This window comes from Hemicordylus capensis, chromosome 2 (assembly GCF_027244095.1).
Source record: "Hemicordylus capensis ecotype Gifberg chromosome 2, rHemCap1.1.pri, whole genome shotgun sequence".
Classification (NCBI taxonomy): domain Eukaryota; kingdom Metazoa; phylum Chordata; class Lepidosauria; order Squamata; family Cordylidae; genus Hemicordylus; species Hemicordylus capensis.
Window position 1 is genome coordinate 23607594 of NC_069658.1, and position 22527 is coordinate 23630120.

General features: G+C 43.3%; 1 protein-coding gene and 1 long non-coding RNA gene across 2 annotated transcripts in view; one reads left to right on the plus strand and one right to left on the minus strand.

Moving 5' to 3' along the window:
* SUB1 (SUB1 regulator of transcription) overlaps nucleotides 1–4449 on the plus strand; it is an 18202-nt gene extending 13753 nt beyond the window's left edge. Inside the window, exon 5 of the mRNA XM_053287938.1 lies at nucleotides 4120–4449. Within this exon, the coding sequence (XP_053143913.1) occupies nucleotides 4120–4199 (80 nt within the window). The 3' untranslated portion in view covers nucleotides 4200–4449. The remainder of the gene's footprint in view (nucleotides 1–4119) is intronic.
* The window catches only part of LOC128341608 (uncharacterized), an 18416-nt gene extending 2205 nt beyond the window's left edge, over nucleotides 1–16211 (minus strand). Inside the window, exons 1-3 of the long non-coding RNA XR_008314487.1 lie at nucleotides 15999–16211; nucleotides 3071–3146; nucleotides 1415–1477 (exon numbers count right to left, since the gene is read on the minus strand). This is a non-coding gene — a long non-coding RNA (uncharacterized LOC128341608). The remainder of the gene's footprint in view (nucleotides 1–1414; nucleotides 1478–3070; nucleotides 3147–15998) is intronic.
* Between the last annotated feature and the right edge of the window lie 6316 nt (nucleotides 16212–22527).

Genomic DNA, 22527 nt, shown 5'->3' on the forward strand with positions numbered 1-22527 from the left:
GCAGAAAGATATATGCCACATCTAGCCTGCGAATTCCTGTATGGCTCGCTACAACCACTTTTTATGGGATACTCTACTCCAGAACGCCACTTCAATGACTCCAGAGGAGTTTCAGCTCAGATTTTCAGAACTGTATGAGAGAACAACCTCAGTTACAAGACAACAGCTCAGTGCCTTCAAACACCTTGCTGAAATAGAGTCCAGAGTGATGGTGACTGCAATTACCATGTGGCATTACGCTAGGCTCAGGTCCATGGCACTTCAACAGGACATGCGAGAGTGCATGGAGAACTTAGCATTTGATGGCAAAGGACTCTTCAATGACAATACCGATTCCACAATGGAATCACTTGAAAAAATCAAAATATGCTGCAAAAACATTCATGGCCTCATCATCAGTGTCAACAGTGGGCTCACGTAAATGCACGTATGTTCACCAGAGACCGTTTAAGTATCAGGACCAAAGAGAGTTTAAACGTCAGTATAGACCCTTTCAAAGAGCTAAGGGTTTTTGGGCAAAGAAATAAGAATCAGAATTTCTGTACAAACAAGGACAATGCCAAGCAGAATCTTTGATTCATCTGTCAGTCCACTGCACATTCAACATCAATTATCAAAGCACCCAGCATCTGCTTTGTAGTTGCCAACAACACCATCCGGTTGGCAAGCCATGACCAAGCATGGCAAAACGTAACATCAGATCAATGGGTACTCCAGAATAATAGAGACTGGATATGCGAATGAGTTCAAGACTCTGCAACCATTCTGAGGCCTGAAGTACACCAAAGCCAGGTCAGTGCTTCAGCAGGAGGTGCAGGTACTTCTTGAGAATCAGGCAATTGTTCCAGTTCAGTGGACAGACAAATGTCTGAGTTCTACTCTCGCTATTTCCAAATTCCAAAGCGGGACGGAGGAATCAGGGCAATCATGGATCTTCGAGGGCTCAATTGGTTTGTTAGGGCTCAGAAATTCAGAACGACGAAGTTGCAGTAAATTCTATCCTTCCTAAGCCAGGAGGAGTGGACAGCAATGTTAGATTTGAAGGACGTTTATTTTCATGTGGGGATTCAGGAAAATCACCGCAAGTACCTCAGATTTATGGTGGGAAGTGCGATATACCAATATGTGGTCTTGCCCTTCGAACTGACAATGGCTCCGCGCATCTTCACAAAAGTTATGGCCATGGTAGTAGCAAATTTAAGAACACAGGGTCTAGTGGTCTACCCATTTCTGGATGATTGGCTTCTGGTCAGCAACAGCAAAGAAGAGTTAGTTTTATAGATCCACTCAATGGTTTTGCTGCTGCAGGATTTAGGAATCAATATCAACTAGAAAAAGTTGAGGCTAGAGCCTCAAAAATGGCTGAGTTTCATTGGGGCGATTCTGGACATGGAAGCAAAGAGAGCATACTTACCTGTGGAGCGTTATCAGCAAATCAAGAGTCTTGCACTACAATTCAAATACACTCCATTGCAACCTGCAGAAAACATACAATGGTTAATGGGCCTTATTGCATCTTGCATCTCGACTGTGCAGTACACGTGTCTACGTATGAGACCATTGCAGAGATGGTACCTAAGGAATTTCCGCACAAATGTAGACAGTCAGAAGATGCATCTGACAATTTCACGCTTGGCGTTGGACTCCCTTCATTTGTGGATGGCAGAGGAGAATCTCTTGGGGGGAGTCCTATTCAAGCCCATAACACCAACTCAGTGGGTGACATCGGATGCCTCCCTATCAGGTTGGGGAGCTCATCGTGGGTGACATCAGATTCAGAGCAAATGGTCCAGGCCACAAGCTCAGCAACATATAAATTACTTAGAGCTGCAAGCAGTGTTTCTGGCTCTACAGGCATTCAAACCCATGTTCAAGAACACAGTGACACAGGTGCAGGTGGACAATATGACAGCGATCACGTACCTCAACAAGCAGGGAGGCACGGTGTCTGGTTCATTGTTTACCCTGAGCATGCAGATATGGGAATGGTGCATTGGTCATGCAATATATCCAATAGCCATACACATAAGGAGTGTGGACAACATTTTAGCTGACAATCTCAGTCAAACATGGCAATACGACCAACGCCACGAGTGGGAGATCAAGGACTCCTGCCTTCAAAGGGTTTTCAACATGTGGGGACATCCAGCAATGGACTTATTTGCAACTGCTGCCAACAAAAAGGGTCTGAAATACTGCTCACGTGCAGGAATAGATGAAGGATTGCTAGGCGATGCATTCCAACACAGATGGAACAAGAACCTCCTATACCTTCACCCGCCACAACCTGTAATCAATCACATTCTAGCTCAGATTCTAATGGACAACGCGTCGTGCATACTGGTGACACCGTGGTGGCTGAGGCGCCGTGGTTTGCTCAGCTGATTCGTCTTGCAAAGGGAAACTACCACAGGTTCCCACTCATCCCCGACCTTCTGGTGTGAGAGAAGGGAAGGGTTCTGCATCCAGATGTAAAAACTCTAAGGATGACTGCTTGGAAGATTGGCTTTTAAAGAGGATACTGCTGAACAATAGGTGACTGTCTACATGGCGCAATTATGGCAGCAAGTGGAAGCACTTTGCTAGCCATGCTCAGAAGCACGATTTCTGCCCGTTAAGGGCCACAGTGAAGCAGGTGTTCCTGTACATGACCTCTTTAAAGATGAGAAGATTGGCAAATGTATCGATAAAGGTCCATCTTGCAGCTATTTCTTCTAGGCACAAGGGGTGGAACAACTGTGTTCTCATCCGAAGTGTCAGTGATTCATGACAATCTATATCTACCGGTGAAGCAGCCTATAGAACCCTGGAGTTCGTCTTTAGTTCTGTCAGCACTAACGGAAACTCCATTTGAGCCAATGGAGACTGCAAGCTTGAAGATGCTCACACTCAAGGTTGCGTTCCTGATAGCTATCACCACAGCTAAGTGTGTGAGTGAGTTGACGGCTTTGAAAATGGACATGCCGTACACCCAGTTCTACTGACACAAGGTTGTCATGCGGCTAGATCCAAACTTTCACCCAAAGATTATTTCTGACTTCCATCTAAACCAGGAAATTGTCTTACCAACCTTCTTCCAGAAACTGGAAACAGCCTTGGAGAGGGCACTACATTCTCTAGATGTCTGCCGGGCTCTCCTATATTAGCTAAAGAAAACAAAGACAATAAGGACAAAGAGACTATTTGTGGCATACAAGGGGAAGAGCAAGGGTCTGGCAATATCAAAGCAGAGGCTGGCTCATTGGTTAGTGGAGCTGATTGTTTATGCCTACAAACAGCAGGGAGTTGATCCTGCACGCACTACGTGCACACTCAAGAGCATATGTTGCCTCAGCTGCGCATTTGTCAGGAATTCAGATGACTGATATCTGCTCAGCAGCAACATGGTCATCTCAAAAGCGTTTAATGAAGGATTGTGCCATTGACTTGCACATGGCAAGACAAGCTGAGTTTGGGAGAAGCGTTTTGAAAAGAGTGTTGCCATAAGCTAAGGGTCTGCTGTGCCCACCACCATGGAAACAAGCTGGTTAATCACCCATTTCATTATGAATGCAATGGATGACGATCCAGATAAACAAATTGCTCACCTGTGACACTTGATCTGGACATGATCTGTTGTATTCATAAGACTCTCCCAAACCATCCCTGCAACAGTGTGTGTGTGGGGGGGAATTTTAAAGGAAAAGAAATTGGAGAGGTCACTTACCAGAACTGCGACAGATCATCAGGAACAGGTGGTTTGCAAGAAGCTGAAGAAGTGACGCCCCCAACCACTGTTTTCAACGGAAACACGGAGCACGTGCCAGGCAGAGTGGGCATCTCAAGGAGCTAGTTAGTCTGCCCACAAGGTCCCTGCGCAGGCGCAGAACCCATTTCATTATAAATACAATGGATCCCTTCCAGATCAAGAGTTACAGGTGAGCAACCTGTTTTTCTTTAAGCTTGAAAGTGTGTGTGTTTGCAGCCTTAAGGTTGAAAAGCTCACTTACACCTTGTGTTTCTCAAGATTGCTGAATTCTGTATCCAACAGCAAACTGTGCAATTGCACAATAAGTATGTTCACATAATGTCTGTTAATTTAGAGTGATTTCTAATCGGATTATTTTTGCCTTATTTTAGGTATCTCTTTAAATCCGGAACAGTGGAGCCAGTTGAAGGAACAGATTTCTGATATTGATGACGCAGTAAGAAAACTGTAAAGACGAGCCATACAGAAACTCTGCTGTTATAGGTTTAAGTAGTCTTTTTACATTGGCATTCATTTTCTAAACTCTTTGTTTTCCAAGCTATTGTATATTTGGATTGCAAAACAATTTGTAAGATGACTGCTTTTTTTTAATGTGCATTAAAAGTGTATTCTGAGTGAAGTTACACATGTGTATACTTTTATTAAACATGTTCTCGCATCATGGTGTAAAATAAAACACATTCATTTACTTCTGAGTAAGATACAGTTGTCAGTGACCTTCTTGCTTGAAAATACTGATTCCTGTTAAGACCAGTGACTTCTAACATGAGGGGTAATTCTTGCTTGCTTTGACATAGTCATAAAAATAGGATTTGGGGGGGGGGCTTTTCTGGCAGTGAGGGATGTCTTTGGACTATATCTACATCAATTTCTATCTCTTGTGGAAAATACCCTAACCATTTCAGTACCTCTGTGAATCACTCTGAAAGGACCAACCATCTTTACAATCTGTGTGTTTAAGAGCAGACTCCTTGCTTGCCAATGAGGGTGACAAATTTGTCATATCTGTTTCTTAGTATCCCCATAATGTAACCAAACTTGTTCTCAAGACATCATTTACTATACTTTCTAATGTGCTGCATATGTCCCCAAAAGGTAGATACACCACCATGACCCACTCTAAAATGGTTGACACACTAAACTCATGTTTAACTTTCCTGTAATGCCAGTAAGCTGAACTGCTTATGTGTGCTCTGAAATTAAAAGGTCAGCTTTTTGTGCTTCTTCTGTTTTTAATTTTTTTTTAAAGTAATCTATACATTATATAGGCTGCTTAATCAAATCTGCATATTTTATATTCTTCAGAATACAGGGAGGATGGTAGAGGAGCTATGCAGAGTATTAACTCTGGCTTTGACTTCCCAAGGCATTGCTCATGCACTTTAAGGCCTATCTCTACAACCATGTTTGTAACTTAAATAGGGAAAATTAGATTATTGGGAAGCTGCCTTGAACATTAAAATACCATGTTCTGCATTTGTGTGAAACTGGAAAATACCTACACTCATAGCATAACCCACATACTTCCTAGCTATTAGTAATTCCTTGAAGTAGCTTAACTGTCTCTAAATACTTAGCTTTGGTAAAACTTAGGTTTTTAGAGCAGCCAGCTAAGGGTCAGGATATTGTTACTTTGTAATAATAATAATAAAATAATAATAATAATAATAAATAATAATTAAGAAACATGATTAATGGGGAACTGTTGAATGTTCTGTAACTTTACTGTCCCAAGCCTGCACAGTTTCAGTAATCTGGTTGGGAGCCCTAGGTATTTTTTGGGGTAAATATTCATTTTATCCCATCGCTACAGTACAATACTGCTCAGGATGGCTCACAAAAACAATATAAAGTTAATAAGCATTTAACTAGATCAGGTCAGTGTGTGTGTGTGTGTGTACACACACGTATTATTGATAGAATCTTGCAAGGCAATACTAATATCCCATATAAGGGTTTTTGATTTCCTAACTTATTTGAGCACAGTTGCATGCTGCATTTTGTACCTGGGCAAAATACATGTGCGGAATGCTGGTCAAAGAGGTGAGGTATCCTTGGAAACAATGAAGTAGCAACTGGGAAAGTATTAGAACTCAATTTCCCTCTTAAAATATATACAATTTCATGTGGGCTAATTAGCTGAGTGAGTTATAAATGAAGTTTCTATATACCTATAACCTTCTTACCAGACACTCATATGATTCCACTGTCTACTTCCTGTCTAAAATCCATAAAGTTGTAATTTGGGGTAATAGAAACTAGGATCTTCATGCTCCTAAAGCCCCTCCACTCTCCCATTGAGAACTGTTTATATGGGTGGTGATTCTGTAGGTTGTTCTGACCAGTTTATTGCCTGCTTTAAAATGGCAGATCCGGTTGATTGGTCTGATTTAGTCTACCTACCTAAGGAGGAGGAGCAATATTTCATGTGAAGCAACCCTTAGGAACAGATTTATACAAGCAGAAAGGGATACACAGTCCTTCCATCACAGCAGGGCTGCAGATCATGTTGGCCACTATGGCTAAAACAAACCTTTAAGTAACACACACAGTCCTGTCTCTGCTGTGGCACCAGAAAGGGGGACATGTTAACAACTAGAGCACTTTGCATAAAAGTTAAATACACACTTTTATCCAGGAAAAAACTCAATTTTCAACAGTATTGCACTCCTGCTTTTTAATCATTTTTTTAATTCAAGCCTGCTTTTTAATCATGGAGGCCAGTGTGAGTAGGCAATAGGTTTGGAAGGCACCCTAATGCTATCTGTAAGTGTACCACCTTCAATTTTGCCCCTATAAATGAATAGCTGCTATGTGACCAATAAAATGTTGCACTTGGGATGCTACTGGTGGTACTTGAGTCTTGCTCTGCATTTTTTGTACTGGGTGACATATCTTGAGGGTCAAGAATCCCTTGGGAATAGCATGGCATAAGACATGAGGAAGGCAGCCAATGCAGGGGGAAAGTCAGAAATTGTGACAGCCCTGTATGTATGAGCAGAAGTGTGTATATGTTTTACAAGTACATTACCTACACCCCATCAATAAGAGATGTGTGTACACTATAGTTCTATCATGCCATGCAAGTATGGTCATTTGGGGCATGAATCTCAACATTATTCTCCACAGAATCCTGGATTTTAAACAAGTTCAGATTTCTAGTTCTCAACAGGATGAGCAGAGGCTTGAAAGTGCATGGATTATGGCAGATGAAATCCTGGAATCTGGAGAGAAATAAGGCAAGATTTTCAGAGTATAGTAGGAGAGATTTTAGAGGCCATTCACACAATCAAAAATTGTGTTATACCTGGGTTTGGGAGCTGTGTGTAGTCCCAATTTTCAGTTGTAAGGAAGCAAGGTAGGATGAGAACCTAGGTAGAAGTGATTGTGTGGAAGCAAGGTAGGAGGAAAACCTGGGTAGCTTTTCCTCCTGCCTTGCTTTCACAATCACTTCTACCCGGGCTTTCCTCCTACCTTGCTTCCTCACAACCGAAAATTAGGAGCACACACAGCTCCCAAACCCAGGTAGAACATTTTTGACTGTGTGAATGACTTCTCAGTCTGTACATAAGAACAGCCCTGCTGGATAAGGCCCATCTAGGCTAGCATCCTGTGTCTCACAGTGGCCCACCAGGTGCTCCTGGGAAGCCCACATGCAAGAGCTGTGGCATGCCCTCTCTCCTGCTGTTACTTCCCTGCAACTTGTATGTAGAGATATCCTGCCTCTGAGGCTGGAGGTGGCCTATAGACTAGTAACTATTGATAGACCTGCCCTATGTTATGAACTGTACATAGTGCATCCTATTTTCTTGTGAATACCAGCAGCAGAATAGAGCAACAATCCCGTGAACAAGTGCCATTGAATTAAAGGCTTGCTTCCCGGTAAGCATGTACTGTACAGGAGTGTGCTGTTAACTTGTCTGGTTTATGCTTATTGTGGAACACAATGTGACATTTTGGTTTTTAAGTGTAATACATGCACAGCTTTTGATAAGAATTTCTCTGGGCCTTCAGCCAGACATTTTGTCGTGAGGGGAAGCAAGCGGGCAAGGAATCATAAAATAACTGCAACATAAATGCAAGTAGGCTGACTGGTTTATAATACTATATTATTAAATATAAGCAACGTACCATATTATAGAATTTAAAAATAAGGGCCTAGTGCTTTTCAGTAGTTACCCCTATCCACCTTTGTAAGTTTACACTTGAGTTAGCAATTTTGTAGCCTGCAAACTTATCTCTAGGGGGGGAAAAACCTAGAGGTTTGCTTTTTCCTTAACGAAAGAACGTAAGAACAGCCCTGCTGGATCAGGCCTAAGGCCTATCTAGTCCAGCGTCCTGTTTCACACAGTGGCCCACCAGATGCCTCTGGGAAGACGACAGGCAAGAGATGAAGGCATGCCCTCTCTCCTGCTGTTGCTCCCCTGCACCTGCATCCTGTCTCTGAACCTGTAGATAGTCTATAGCCATTTAGACTAGTAGTCATTGATAGACCTCTTCTCCATGAATTTGTTTAAGCCCCTTTTAAAGCCATCCAAGCTGTGAGCCCTCCACCACCTGCTGTTGTCAAACCAGCTTCAAATGTTGATTATGAATATTGGGTTGATAGAGGTATCCAAGCTGGTGGACGTTAGGGATGTGCACGAACCAGTTCGAGGCCCTTTTCCGGACTGGTGCAGCCGATGTGGTGGTGGGCTTTTACCAATACCCCCCCTTTCCCCCGCTGACTCTGGGCCAAAAATTGCTGGTGTGGGGCAGCAGCATACCCTCTTGCTGCCCTGGTCAGCGCCAGACCGGAAGTGGCCAGTGCATGTGCGCAAACATGCACCAGCCACTTCCAGTCTGACGCTGACTAGGGTGGCAAGAGGGTACACTGCTGCCCCACACCAGCGCTTTTCAGCATAACAGTGGCGGGGGAAACACAGCCGGGGGTGGTGGTGTAAGAGCACCCTCCCTCCTGCTTAAAGGTAACCCCCCACTGCAGCTGAACCAGCCGTCTGATGATCCGTGCACATCCCTAGTGGCCATCACCACATCCAGAGTATTCAATAGATTATTTACGTGCTGTGTAAACACGTACTTCCTTTTGTTGGTCCTAAATTTTCTGGAAATCATTTCAAGTGTTATGAGAGAGGGAGAAATTTCTCTCTCCATTTATTCTCTCCACATCATGTATAACTGTATGGACCTGTATCATGACTCCCCATGGTTGCCTATTTTACTTCAGAAAAAAACCCAGGTGTTGTAACATTGCCTCAAGGAAAGTGCACCAGGCCCCTGATCAGCTTGGTTGTCCTCTTCCTCTTCTTTTCCAGTTCTATAATGTCCTTTTTGAGGTATGGTGACCAAAAAATGTACCTTCTGGGAAGGGTCTGTTTCTGAGCTACCTCTTTACCTTGAAGCCCTAAATGGTTTGGGACTGGTCTACTCAAAGAAATGTCTTTTCCTACATGGTCCTGCTTTCCCTCTTAGATCCTCAGGGGGGCTTTCTTGCACATCCCTGTTATCTGATGTGCATTGGCAGGGATGCTCAAAATGGCTTTCTCTGTGGCAATACACAGGCTGTGGTACTCCTTCACCCAGGAGATTAAGGGTAGTTCAGACAACCTGTGCAAAGTAAATAAGTCAGAAACAAACAAACAAAAAAGCAGCAGGTTCTGGTGAGTGAGAGTTCCCGCTGCTCACCAGTAGTTCCACCCATTTCCATGGAGCTGAAAACATTGGATGGAAAATGTCAGGATATCTCCATCAACCCAGCGTTCATAACCAACATTTGAAGCTGGTTTGACAACAGCAGGTGGTGGAGAGCTCTCAACATTCTCCACCTGCCCTAAGGTTCCCAGCTCTGACTGAAACTATTCCTGGAGATTTCCCCTGCTCCCCCGCTGGCAATATTTTTCACAAATCAAGTCATTAAAACCTTCAGGATTTCTTTCATTAGTCATTAGAGCCATTTGGTCACCCACCCCCCGCCCCCATTAACCTTTCAGCAGGCCCAGGAGATTCCAAGGGCAGAAGAGGAGCTGCAATGGAAAATTGCCTAGTGTGACCAGGGCATTTTCAGGTATGGGCTTCACTGTAGAAGACCAGGCCTGAAGGATGGACTGGTGGTAAGACAGAGCTGGGTTGTGGCAGTTATGATGGTAGTGGAATGACACTACACCCTGCTGTGTATGCCATGAAAGGTACTTATAGCTCAAGACCATGCGGAGATATATGTGCATGCATAACTCCAACCCTCATAACATGAACCTGCCCCCATGGATGACTGTTCCCAACGAGCAAGATATACGTTTTCTTATAAATAAGATATATCCCTGTATAAATAATATACAAGCTTTGGGAGCAGTGCCCTGAAATTCACTGAATAATTGTTGTACCATAATTCTGCTATTGAAATGGCAACACAGAAAGTGGTCCGGTCTGGATGATTATCCAAATCATGTATGCCCTTATACAAAACTATGGTGTGGCGACACTTGGGAGTACTGCATACAGTCCTGGCCAGCATACCTTAAGAAGGACATTGTCGAACTGGAATAGGTGCAGAAGAGGGCAACCAAGATGATTGGGGCCTGGAGCACCTTCCTTTTGAGGCAAGGCCACAACACCTGGGGCTTTTTAGTTTAGAAAAAAGATGACTGAGGGGAGTCGTGACAGAGGTCTATAACATCATGCACGGTGTGGAGAAAGTGGATAGATAAAATGTTCTCTCTAACTCTAGAACCAGAGGTCATCCCATGAAACTGATTGCCAAGAAATTTAGGACCAACAAAAGGAAGTAGTCTTTCACACAAGACATAAATAACCTATAGAATTATCTGCCACCAGATGTGGTGACAGACAACAACCTGGATGTCTTTAAGAGGGGTTTAGATAAATTCACGGAGGTCTATCAATGGAGTAGAGAGAGTGTACAGAGATACATTTTTCTCCCTCTCTCACAACACTAGTGGCAGGGGTCACCCCATGAAACTAATGGCCAGGAAATTTAGCATCCACAAAAAGTACTTTTTCACCCAGGGCATAATTAATCAATGGAAGTATTTGCCACAGGATGTGGGGATGGCCACTAGCTTGGATGCCTTTAAAAGGGCTTAGACAGATTCATGGAGGACAGACCTATTAATGGCTACTAGTCTGGTGATTATAGGCCAACTCCAGCCTCAGAGGCAGGATGCCTTTACATACCAGTTGCAGGGGAGCAACAGCAGGAGAGAGGGCATGCCCTCACCTTTTGCCTGTGTTCTTTCCAGAGGCATCTGGTAAGCCACTGTGAGAAACAAGATATTGGACTAGTTAGGCTAAGATGAGGGCCGTAGGTCAGTGGTATAACATATGCCTTGCAAGCAGAAGTTTTAATCTGGTTCTTCTAGTAGTGTTAGGAAGGACTCCTGTCTGAAACTTTGTGGAACCCCTGCCAGTCTATGTAGACAATACTGAGCTAGATGGTTTGACTTGATCAATGGTTTGACTTGATATAATGGCAGCTTTCTATATTGCTAAGAACAAACCTCCATTTTGTGTTTACAGAGTTAGAACAAACCAGGATATCAAACCATGGTCTTAAGTGATTTTCTGAATCTGATCACTGAATAACTTGGAATCTGGGTGGTGACCATTTTTGTGACACTCCTGTGCAGTGTTTGGCACTGTTCCTTCTTTGTAATTTGCTTTGTTCACTTCTCTCTTAGCAGCCACTGTAAATAAATTCATCCTTAGTAAAGAAGCTCATCCTTGAGGATGCTGGCTGTAGAGAATCAGCAGTGCCAGCCACTAGATGGTAGCATTGCTCTTCACTTTAGTTCCCAAGTGATTTTTGCCCAGTACAATAGCAACTCTTGATTGTGGCACACTAATTGTTTTTCTAGGCTGCATGTTCCTTAGCTAAAGTCTTTCCTTCCTTAATCTTATGGGTCTAGTCCCTTAAAAAACAGCAACTGGCAAAGTGGTTTGTAAGGATGCAAGAGCACAACTTATAGGAACATAGGAAGCTACCTTATACCAAGGCAGACCACTGGCCCATCTAGCTCACTATTGTCCTACACTGAATGGCATCCGTTCTCTTTCTCAGCCCAATCTTGGAGATGCCAGGGAGTGAACCTGGGACCTTCTGCATGCAAGCAGATGCTCTACCACTGAGCTACTGCCACATCCCCTAAGGGGAATATCTTAACAGCAGACAGTACTCACATAGTCACTCATCCAAAAGCAAACCAAGGCAAATCCTGCTTAGCAAGGGGACAATTTATTCTCTCTGCTGGAAGACTGGCTCTCCATCTCAGTTATTCAGTGGATAATCTGAAATATTGGGGCTATGTTAAGACATTTGAGCTCAGGTCTCATCTTGCTAAAAACATGATAATGCCTGGAAAGGAAGGAGTGGGGAAACCCCTGGGGCTTGCTTAATCTTTCTGCATTGCCAAAGAAGAGCAGAAGGTTCCAAGTTCCCTCCTTGGCATCTCCAAGATAGGACAAGATTTTAATTTTTTTTAAATAGGACAAGATTTTTTTTATTGAACCAACAAACTACCAAAGCATACAGTAAGTACTTGCCAAAGCACAATTATATACAAAGTGGTTGTTTGTACATCATATATCTACAAAGATTTACACACAAGGATTTGGAAACCCACAAGGTTATGAAGTATATGCAGGTAGTACTGTAACTTGGGGGTGGGGGATTTCAGGGCACATCAGGTAATCGGGGGCGTTACGTCCAACGTCTATTTCCATAATTTGTCCCATTGCTGTTTAGAAGAGATACACTTGTCTTTTTGCACATAACCATACAAACTTTTCCAGAAGAGATTTACTGTCTCATCTGCATGAACCTCTTGGTCGCGTCTTCCCTCCCTATTCCTATGCAGGAGCATTGCATAAATGACATACAGGATTACGAGAAGGGGAACATTCCAATTCCCTAGTATGAGAGCACCCGTTCTGTCCCGTTTCCTTGAAAGTTTTTTTCTGGGACCTCGAAAAGAGGTTCTATCGCTCAAACCCGAGGTTAGTTCTTCCCAAGTCTGTTTTTCCAAATCAGGCCACTCTAACAACTTGCTTACTCCCTGCCACACTCTTTTGGCTACCACACACTCTTTTAAGAAATGTGAATGGGTTTCCCTGAATGTTTTGCCTAGCTCACTAGCTTTCTGTTTGCAGGTGATTTTAGGACACTCTTGCTGGTCCCCTGGGAGCCATGGCTTAGCTGCATTAAGTGGTAGTACTTGGTGGTATAAACGCCACCTTGTTTCCCATAAATGGAAAGGGACTTTTTTCTCCTTAAAGAGAGCGATAGGGTGATCAGGTTGCAACAAGATAGGGCTGAGAGAGATTCCTGCCTGCAACTTTGAAGAAGCTGCTGCCAGTCTGTGTAGACAATACTGGGCTAGATAGACCAATGGTCTGACTCAGTATATGGCAGCTTCCTGTGTTCCTATGTACCCACCATGTGCCTCATCACTCTGCAAGAGATGGGATGTGATGGTTCATCATGAATAGGAAATGTTATTACATATGGCAGGAGTTTTCAAACTTGGGTCTCCAGCTATTGTTGGCAACTCCCCAAAATAAATACATACATGAATTTCTACTGGTGCTCCCTTTCATTTTAAAATATATATATCTGATACATGAAAGGAGTTCTGCAGAAGCACTGAGCCCCAGCGTAAAAAGCACTTTTTTTTTAAAGAAACCCTTTAAAACTTATTACATCATGATTATCCCTCTTTTCTGCTTAAAGACATGCCAAGTCGTGTACTAAATTAAAAATAAAAAGAATCACACACTTTTCCACTTAAAAACAGATCAAGCAGCGTACAAAATAAAAAACACAAGCACAACAAAATCCTAAAAATATTCCAGACTGTTAGTCATGACTTAGTCCCACTGAAATTAATGGGACTTAATTCAGGCATGGCTCCCTTGTCTCCTGGATTTCAGCAGATGTTGCTCACTAAAAACAACACCATGATGGCTGCAGTAAAAAGTGCCAATAAAACAGACATAAGCCAAAACATATCATATCAAAATTCATAGATTAAAAATGCCCAGCTTAAAAGCCTACTGATTTTTTTTTAAGGTTTTAAACAAATGCCTGAAAGCAGGAAGAGAAAGGGCCAGGTGATTCTTTCTAAGAAGGGCATGCCACAATCTTGGCATCCATTAAGGTGCGGGCTCCCACCCTTACATCCCCAGACGTAACTGGGAATTATGGAAGTTGTAGTTCATCAACATCTGCGGACCAATGTTCCCTCTAAGGTAGGAGTTCTCAACCTTGGGTCCCCAGATGTTGCTGGACTTCAACTCCCATAATCCCCAACCAAAGGCCACTGGAGCTGGGGATTATGGGAGATGAAGTCCAACAACATCTGGGGACCCAAGGTTGAGAATCCCTGCTCTAAGGCATGCACATGCGTGCATGCACACAAGGTTTTTGATGTCTGTTCAGTTAATTTTACATCCTGCTCAGGTTGAATCAGGAAGGCCCCACTCTGACTGCTCATGTGCACACACTGCCTTGATACTGCCACCCAGAACAAATTTCATTCTGCATGTACATGAAACAAATTAGAGGCAACCCTGTTGGGGACACAAGGTTGCAACCCCTGTACGAAGGGAGCAAACAGGCTCTTCTCCCCAAAGCAAAGGTATTCCCTGACCCCCAAAATAAAGCTCCCCCTGGTTTCCATAGATTCATATGGTTGGCGAACTTCTCAAACTGGACTGGGGCTGGTACTGACATCTGTCATTATGGTATCACCTCTAAAGGCAACAGTCAGTTTTGCCCCAAATCCAACTAACCAAAGCATGACTCACTGCTTTGACTCATCCACCCACTGCCACTCTCTTCTAGAATGGAGAATGATTCCCAGTCCCTGAATGATGCTTTGATGGCGATGTTTTGAAAGAAGTCAGGAATGCTCTAAAATTATATATAATTATAAAGCTTTCTTTTCTTTCTTTGCAGCCTTGGTGCCGCTGACATTATAGGGCCATAACATCCAACATATGGAATGCATTCAGCTAATACGAAAGTATACAGCTTTGCTGGAGGGCATGGAGTAAAAACATTGTCTCCGTTGAAATACAGCTGCATTCTCTCCACTTTGATTTGGATCCAGCTGGATAGTGTCAAGGTCAAAGTTGCCTAGGAACTATCTTTTAAACTTGATTAGCTGATACTTCTATTTAAAATCAACATGTCTGCCTATGCGTGTATACAAGGCCCTGAAAGACCAGAGTGGGCTAACTTCAATTTTGCATGGTCTCCTTACGATTTTTCCTTTCTAGAATGCTTGTAGTCCACCTATAGGCTCATTCATATGATTATAATTAGAGTCGGACAAGTGTCACCTTCCATTCAGCCTCTGCTGCTGGTGGGAAATCTCCCCCCAACCCCGCATCAGCTGAGACTGGATGGTTCAGTGATTAGATCATTAAAACAAATAAGGGAAGCTCACACGATTATAATCAGGGTAGGAAAGTGTCCTACCATAGTTTGGGAGCTGTGTACTCCTGTTCTGTGATTGTGTGTGAGGAAAAAAAGCAAGGCTGGAGGGAAAGGAAGCAGTCATATGGGAGGTAGAAGCTGGGTCGGAGGCGCTGTCCTACCCAGTTCTCGTACCCAGCACTTTATCAAGGTAGGATGAAACACTGTCTGGTGGCCAGTCCAGCTCCATTGTCTGACCCAGCTCCTCTCTCCCAAACAATCACTCCCCCACCCCGTGACCTTGATTTATCCCTTGCACACTATCACAAAACAGGAGCACAAATAGCTCCCAAACTAGCATAGGACAAGTGTCCTGATTATAATTGTGTGAACTACCTTTATGTGTTTTAATGATCTAATCCCTGAATTATCCAGTCCCAGCCAATGCAGAGATGGGGGAGAATTTCCCACCAGCAGCAGAGATGGAACGGAAGGCAGCAAGGCCAAGGTAGCAGATCATGCAGAGTGGCATCAGGGCAACCTCCTTTGTAGAGGAGTGCTTTTGACTCTCAAATAACGATTTGATGGATTTATTTTTTATGGCACACTGGCAGCTTTCTCCTGCATGCGCCAGCAGCATACAATTTGGGAGCGACTGTCCTGTGATGTGTGCAAATGCAACAGACTAGACTCCAAGAAGGGCCTGAGGCATGTCACATCCTAAATGTTGAAACATGTTTTCTTTGCGAATGGAGGAGAATAATCCCAAGCAGCTGTTTTGCTAGTGAACAGTGCTTACATCCCACTGCACGAGCTTACCCCTGCAAGGATTGCTCTGCTGAGAAATGCAATTATTTTCTTTTAAGGTTTCCAGGCTGAAAATTGATGGTATCGGAGCCGCTTTCTCTGTCATTGAGGAGTGAGTCTTCCAGACCTTGACCTCCTGCTGTTGTTAATATTATGAACTCTGTTTAAAAAACAAAATAATCCACGAACTTGGCACTCATGGCTATTTTGATATTTTCAACATGAAATCCCACTGCTTGGTCACTTGATTCTTTTCCAGCTGTATCATTCAAAGAATGGATTTTCAAGACTATCCCTCTGGTGGCCCAAATTGTTGTTTGTTCATCTTCTGGCAGAAACAGGTGCTATGCTGAATGCCTTGTAAATGACTACAATTACTGACCATTGTTTAATAAGTCAGATGAAATCCGCATTGGATCCAGAATGTAGGTTTATTTGCCAATTTTTGTTAACCCAAGGACGTGAATCATCTGAACGTGTTTCCTCCATCGCATCAGCATTTAATTATACATAATCTCTATGAAGAATTTTGAATGGGGTTCTGGGGTCTTTTGAGGACTGAGAAAGCATTTGTGAAGGGCTTTCAATCATTAACTGATGATTTCTCACTTGGTTTGTTGAACTAGGAATTTTTAAATGGACTCCAGCATTGTTTGGGGCCCAGGAATTCATGCACCTTTGGACTATTTCAAAAGTGAGTGCTTGGTTGACATGGTCTTTATATGGCTTGATTCTGTTTTTTACCCATGGTCAAAAAGGAGGTCATAACAGTGCCAAGGGCTCTGTTGACTTTGCTTTTCAAAATGGGAATTGGAAGATTAGCCTGAAAATCTCTCACCCCAACTAGTCTGTATAAACGGGTTTTAAGACAGCAGATCATAGAATGAGAGAAGTTTCCCCCAAAGTCTTATTGGACTCCTGAATTATTTAAAATATTATATCCTGGTTATAAATATTATATATTTATATCCTGCGTAGGGCAGCTTACGACAACAGCAAAACAATAAAACAGATAAAGCAATAAAAATGTATAAAGTTAAGAACAAAATGACAAAATAGATAAAACACTAAACAACATAAAATTAATCGATCAACTAAACAGACCCAATTAAAACTGGATTTAAAAAAATTAAAGACCCATCAGATGCAAACTGCAGTAAAATACATTTTAAAAACTCTAAGCAGATGAGTTTTAAGATCTTTTTTTAAAACCCTGAGGGAGGAAGCACAGAAAAGCTTTTCTGAGAAGGCATTCCAGAGCTGAAGAGCCACAACCTGTCCCCGCCAACCAAATCTCAGTCAATGGTGGAGCTGCAAGCAAGGCCTAATTGAGGGCCCTGGCAGATTCTTTGCAAAAAGGTCTCCCCTTCTTGCCCATTTGTTTCTGAATGCCCCAGTGTATCCAGGTTGGGAATATATTGGAAAAACCAAATACTTGTTCATAGATGAGACTGATTAGTAAAAGGCACATTTTATCAGGAAGACTGGAACTAGCTGTTGGTAACAGAAAAGGGAATGGGTGTCTCTTTTCGCAGTGATATTCTGTGTGGTTCTGTTTTGGTTGCAACAGACTGCCTTGTCATCTCTCTCTTTCTGCACCTGCATCTCTAAGCCTGATCTCTGCTGTGGCTGTTCCTAAGTGCAGAGTGATTTCCTAGTCTCCTAACAGGGATGAAGAGCTTGGGGAGTTCTCCAGGTGCAGCTGTAGGCTCTGAAAAGTAAGGCGTACGGCCTGCATTCAAGCAGATCATGGCTGATGCAGAAGGCAAGGCCCTGCCAAAAGTCCCATTACTATACATTTTAGGACTGTTGTTTTTGTTTTGCAGGCCTTGAAGTAAAAAAAAACACAAGTAAATAAAAGTGGACCCTGTCAAAAACAAATTTGCAAGACAGCAAAGGATATGCAACGTGTTTATTGTTGGAGCATAAAAGAAGCCAAACAGATGGAGAGCTGAACTCTGGCTACTGCAGACAATGTGGCCTGGGAGAGGATGACTGAAATATAGCTCGAGACAGGACTTCTACGGATTGTTCCAAGCTTACTTGTTCTGAGCAAAAGCTGTGGGATTTGCTTCTCCTATTGGTGTGTAGATATTGGCAGTGTTGTGCCTCACTGCATTTCTCCTCAATAGTGCTTTTTGACAGAATACCTCAGGGGAGCACTACTGAGTTCAGGGCTGGTTACAGGCTCACAAATGCTCCCAGGTGAGTGTCTTGGTGGGCCCTGCAAACCCTGGTGGGGGCTGATGTTATCAGCTGGGGTGGAAGTGGTCCTTGGCACCTGCCATCTTTTTTTTTAACCCATAATGCAATGCCCTTGCCTTGTTGCTGCATCACAGTCATACACAGGGAGGGCTCCACCATGAGGCAAGGTGAGGAGATGCCCTCAGGCAGCATTTGAGCCATCGGCTAGCGGGTGTGGGCATCCTGCTCCATCCCTTGCCTCCCTGGGCATTGCCTCACCTTCCTGCCTGTCACCACTGCCCCAGCACCTTCCGTTTGGGTTTCTAACCCACCTTGTGTCCTGGCCCACCCTTGATGTCAATGCCAGCCCTGCCTCCCTTGCCAGCACTGTCCGTCCCCCGTCTCCCAGCTGCCTTGCTTTCTAAATTGCAGGCCAGTTGTGGAGTCAGCGGCAATGGCGGTGAGGAAGAAACGTCTAGCAGCGAGGAAAGGAGCTTCTAGCAAGGAAGGAGTTTCTTCTTTCTTTTTCTGGTGGCTTTTAATTATTTATTTATTTACTTACTTAACACATTTTTATACTGCCCAAAATGCAAGTTCTCTGGACGGTTTACCACAAAATAATAAAAACAACCAATAAAAAGATTAAAACATTTCAACAATTAAAATTTAAACATTAAAACTCTTAAAACACAATTAAAACAATATCTAATTAAAAGCCTCAGCACCATAGGGGCCACAGAAATCACCACCAGCCAATTACAAAAAGCAACATTACTGGGAACAGCCTATATTCTGCAACAATATCTATAACAACAACAATGATAATAAAATTCAGGCATCCCAGGTCCTTGGGAAGGACTAGATGTCTGGATAAAACAAACCAGTCAATAACAACTGTCTGACTGTGTAAACAACAACAACAACAATAATAATAATTAATAAAAAGAGAGCGAGAGCGAGAGAGTGCACTAGCTGTTGCAAGCACAGCTACTGAGGAGTGCTCCAAGATGTTCTCTGCTACCAAGGTATGTGTGGTGTTTTTGGTTAATCCATTCCTCGGTCCAGGCCAGCTTTTGAATGGTGCTTTAATTACTTTTATTCCAGTCCTGGAGTAGAGGCGGGGCTAACAAACAGCCAGCAGCAGGAGCACTGAAAGCAAACTGCACTTGCCTCTCTGTCTCATTAAACCGTTAATATTCCTGATTCAACTCCACTGTCTAGTCCTTGCCTACCACAACTCTTTCCTCTGGATTCTACAGTTTGCTCCCACAAGGGTTTGAAAGAGGCTTATCTTTATAAAGGGACTTAGATGAATTCACAGAGGACAGGTCTATCAATAGCTACTAGTCTGGTGGCTATAGGCCACCTCCTTCCTCAGAGCCTCGAAATACTGGTTGCAGGGGAGCAACAAACATGCCCTCATCCACCGCTTGCCTGTGGGCATCTCAGAGGCATCTGGTGGGCCACTGTGTGAAATGGGATGCTGGACTAGATGGGCCTTGGGCTTGATCCAGCAGGTCAGTTATTATGTTCACGCCAGGGAATAAGGCCTGGGGTGAACCTGGCGGGGGTGAAGCCCTGATGGGAAATGATGGGTCTGGGGCACAGCCAAGAACTGCCAGGCCAAATGCTGGAGGCGAGGTGGAACCAGGTGTGTTATGGGCCTGGCAATGTGATGGTTGCCAGCGTGGTGTATTGGTTAGAGTATTGGAATAGTACTAAAGGAAACCCAGATTTGAATCCCCTCTCAGCCACGAAGCTCTCTGGATGACTCTTGGCCAGTCACTCACTCTCAGCCTACTTTACTTCACAGCATTGTTGTGCGGGTAAAGGGAAGGTGGGAAGAGTCCTGTATGATGCCCTGAGCTTTTCAGTGGGGAAAAGGATGGGATATAAATGTAATAAGAAAATACAATAGGTAGAGCCTGACCAAAGCTTTCCTGCAGAGCAATTAATCTGAGATAAAATAAGATGATTTTAAAGAACTCTCCCTCAAAGGCTCTGGAATGCTTCATCTATTTATTATTTTGAAAACTATCTTCATGATCTTTTTCATCTGATCTTGGCTGCACACAAAGATGTGTAACAACTACAGAGAAAACCCTGCTTTGTTTTGTAAAGTATTTTAAATAGCTTAGTTGGTTGGAGTGCGTGCGAAAGAATGGATACACACTTATGGAATCTTTAATTGTGGTTCACCTTTTTATAGCACTGTATTAATTTGATTAATTATATCTTAACCTTCCTGCAAGGTGGCATACGTTGTTCTTCTTCTATCTCATCTTCACAACAACCTTGCAGCTTGTTCAAGGCCACTTGGGGAGATTTACGGCTGGGTGGGGATTTGAACCTGGGTCTCCCTAGTCTTAGACTGACACTCTGACCACCATACCACGCTGGTGGTACTCCTTTAAAAGCATTTGCATATAAGCTATTTATGCAGGCTTTACAACAACCTTGTACTATAGGCAAGTATTATCCTCATATTTCAGGCGAGGGACTTTTTGATTTCTAGCTCAACCACTACAATATATCAGCATAAACGTTTGCAGTCAAAAGAAGATGAGATAGGGGAGAACAATGCATGCCACCTTGAAGGAAGGTTGAGAGTGTGCCATGCATCGACAAGGTGTTGCACACCTGAGTAAGAACTGTGGCCAGGGATGGGGATGCCAGTTGGCAGGGATGGGGATTCACATTCCCAAATGTATCCCAAAATGTATGCCCACAGCAGCCAGTGTTAATGAGGATCACATTAGATTGGATCAGGAACACATGACAATGTAATTTTTCTACTTGTTAAAATTATTTTTTTACATTTCTATACTGCTCTTCCTCCGAAGAGTCTATAAATATGTTTCTGTTTATCCTCACAACAACCTTGGGAGATAGGTTAGAGTGAGAGAGATAAGTGACTGGCACAAAGTGACCCAATGAGTTTCATGGCTGAACAGGGATATGAACTCTGATTTCCCCAGTCCTAGAGGAGCAACTGTCACCCTGGTCTCCCAGGTGGAGGCTATGGCCAGGAGCGCTTTCCATCAACTTTGACTGATTCGACAGCTGCATCAATTCCTTTAAGAGAATGATCTCAAAACAGTGGTGCATCAGCTGCTAACCTCCAGGCTTGACTACTGCAATGCATCTACGTAGGGCTGCCTTTGTATGTAGTTCAGAAACATCAGTTTGTTCAAAATGCGGCAGCCATATTGGTCTCTGGGGCAACCTGGAGAGACCATATTATGCCTGTTCTCAAACAATATGCCAGTATGTTTCCGAGCAAAATACAAAGTGCTGGTTATCACCTTTAAAGCCCTAAATGTCTTAGGTCCAGATTACCTTAGAGAGTGCCTTCTTCTGTATGATCCCCATCACACGTTGGGGTCATCCGAAGAGGTCTGTCTCCTGTTACCACAGGTATGTCTAGAGCCGGGCCTTCTCTGTAGCTGCTCCTGGCCTGTGGAAAGCACTCTCGGCAGATATCTGTAGTCTGGGCTTGTTGTTGGCCTTCAAGAGGGCCCTAAAGACTTACTTGTTTGGCCTGTCCTTCCAAAGTTTTTAAATTGTTTTAAAGTATTTTTAATTGGTTTTAAATGGCTCTGAACTGTTTTAGATTTGTTTTTATATTATTTTAACTTGTTTGTTTTAAATGGTGCTTGTTCTTGTATTCTACTCGTTGTGCACCGCCCAGAACCTTTGGTTAGGGCAGTATAGAAGTGTAATAAGTAAATACATAAATAATAAACTGGGTCGGTACTGAGGGAATGGATGTTTAAATGGTGCAAAGGTGTTTAGCACTTCCCCTCCCACACCATTTTCCCAATGGAAATTGTTTTGCCAAAGCTGCAGTTTACCCTGTTGGAGAGGAAAAGGCAAATATCTGTATAGTATAGTGCTTGAACTGTCCCCCCCCACCCAAACAGGGCTAACAGATACTGATAGGATAGATTTCGATTGGGGACATGGAAAGGGTTAAGCACCGCCCAGTGCCAATGCTCAGTTCAAAACTGGAGCATCTCTCTCTCTCACACACACACACACACATGTTTGAAAGGGCGAAATATTGGAGATCGGCTTATGGAACTCTCACATCATGTTTGGTTCAGCTTGGATGCAGTAAAACTGTGAATCAATTGTCCAGCTCCATTCATTCCCTGATTTTTGGTGGATGGAAATAATTGGGGGGAACCACCTGAACTGGAGTCAAGTAAGCAAAATGCTACCTCCTTCCATAACCAGCAAATTATTTTTGCGTGTTGAAGCATTTGAGATCTTTTTGTTTTGGAATGTTTTGTTTCTGAAGACTTGTCCAAAGGTATAATGTCTAGCCTTTCTGTTGTTGATGTTTTTTACGTGC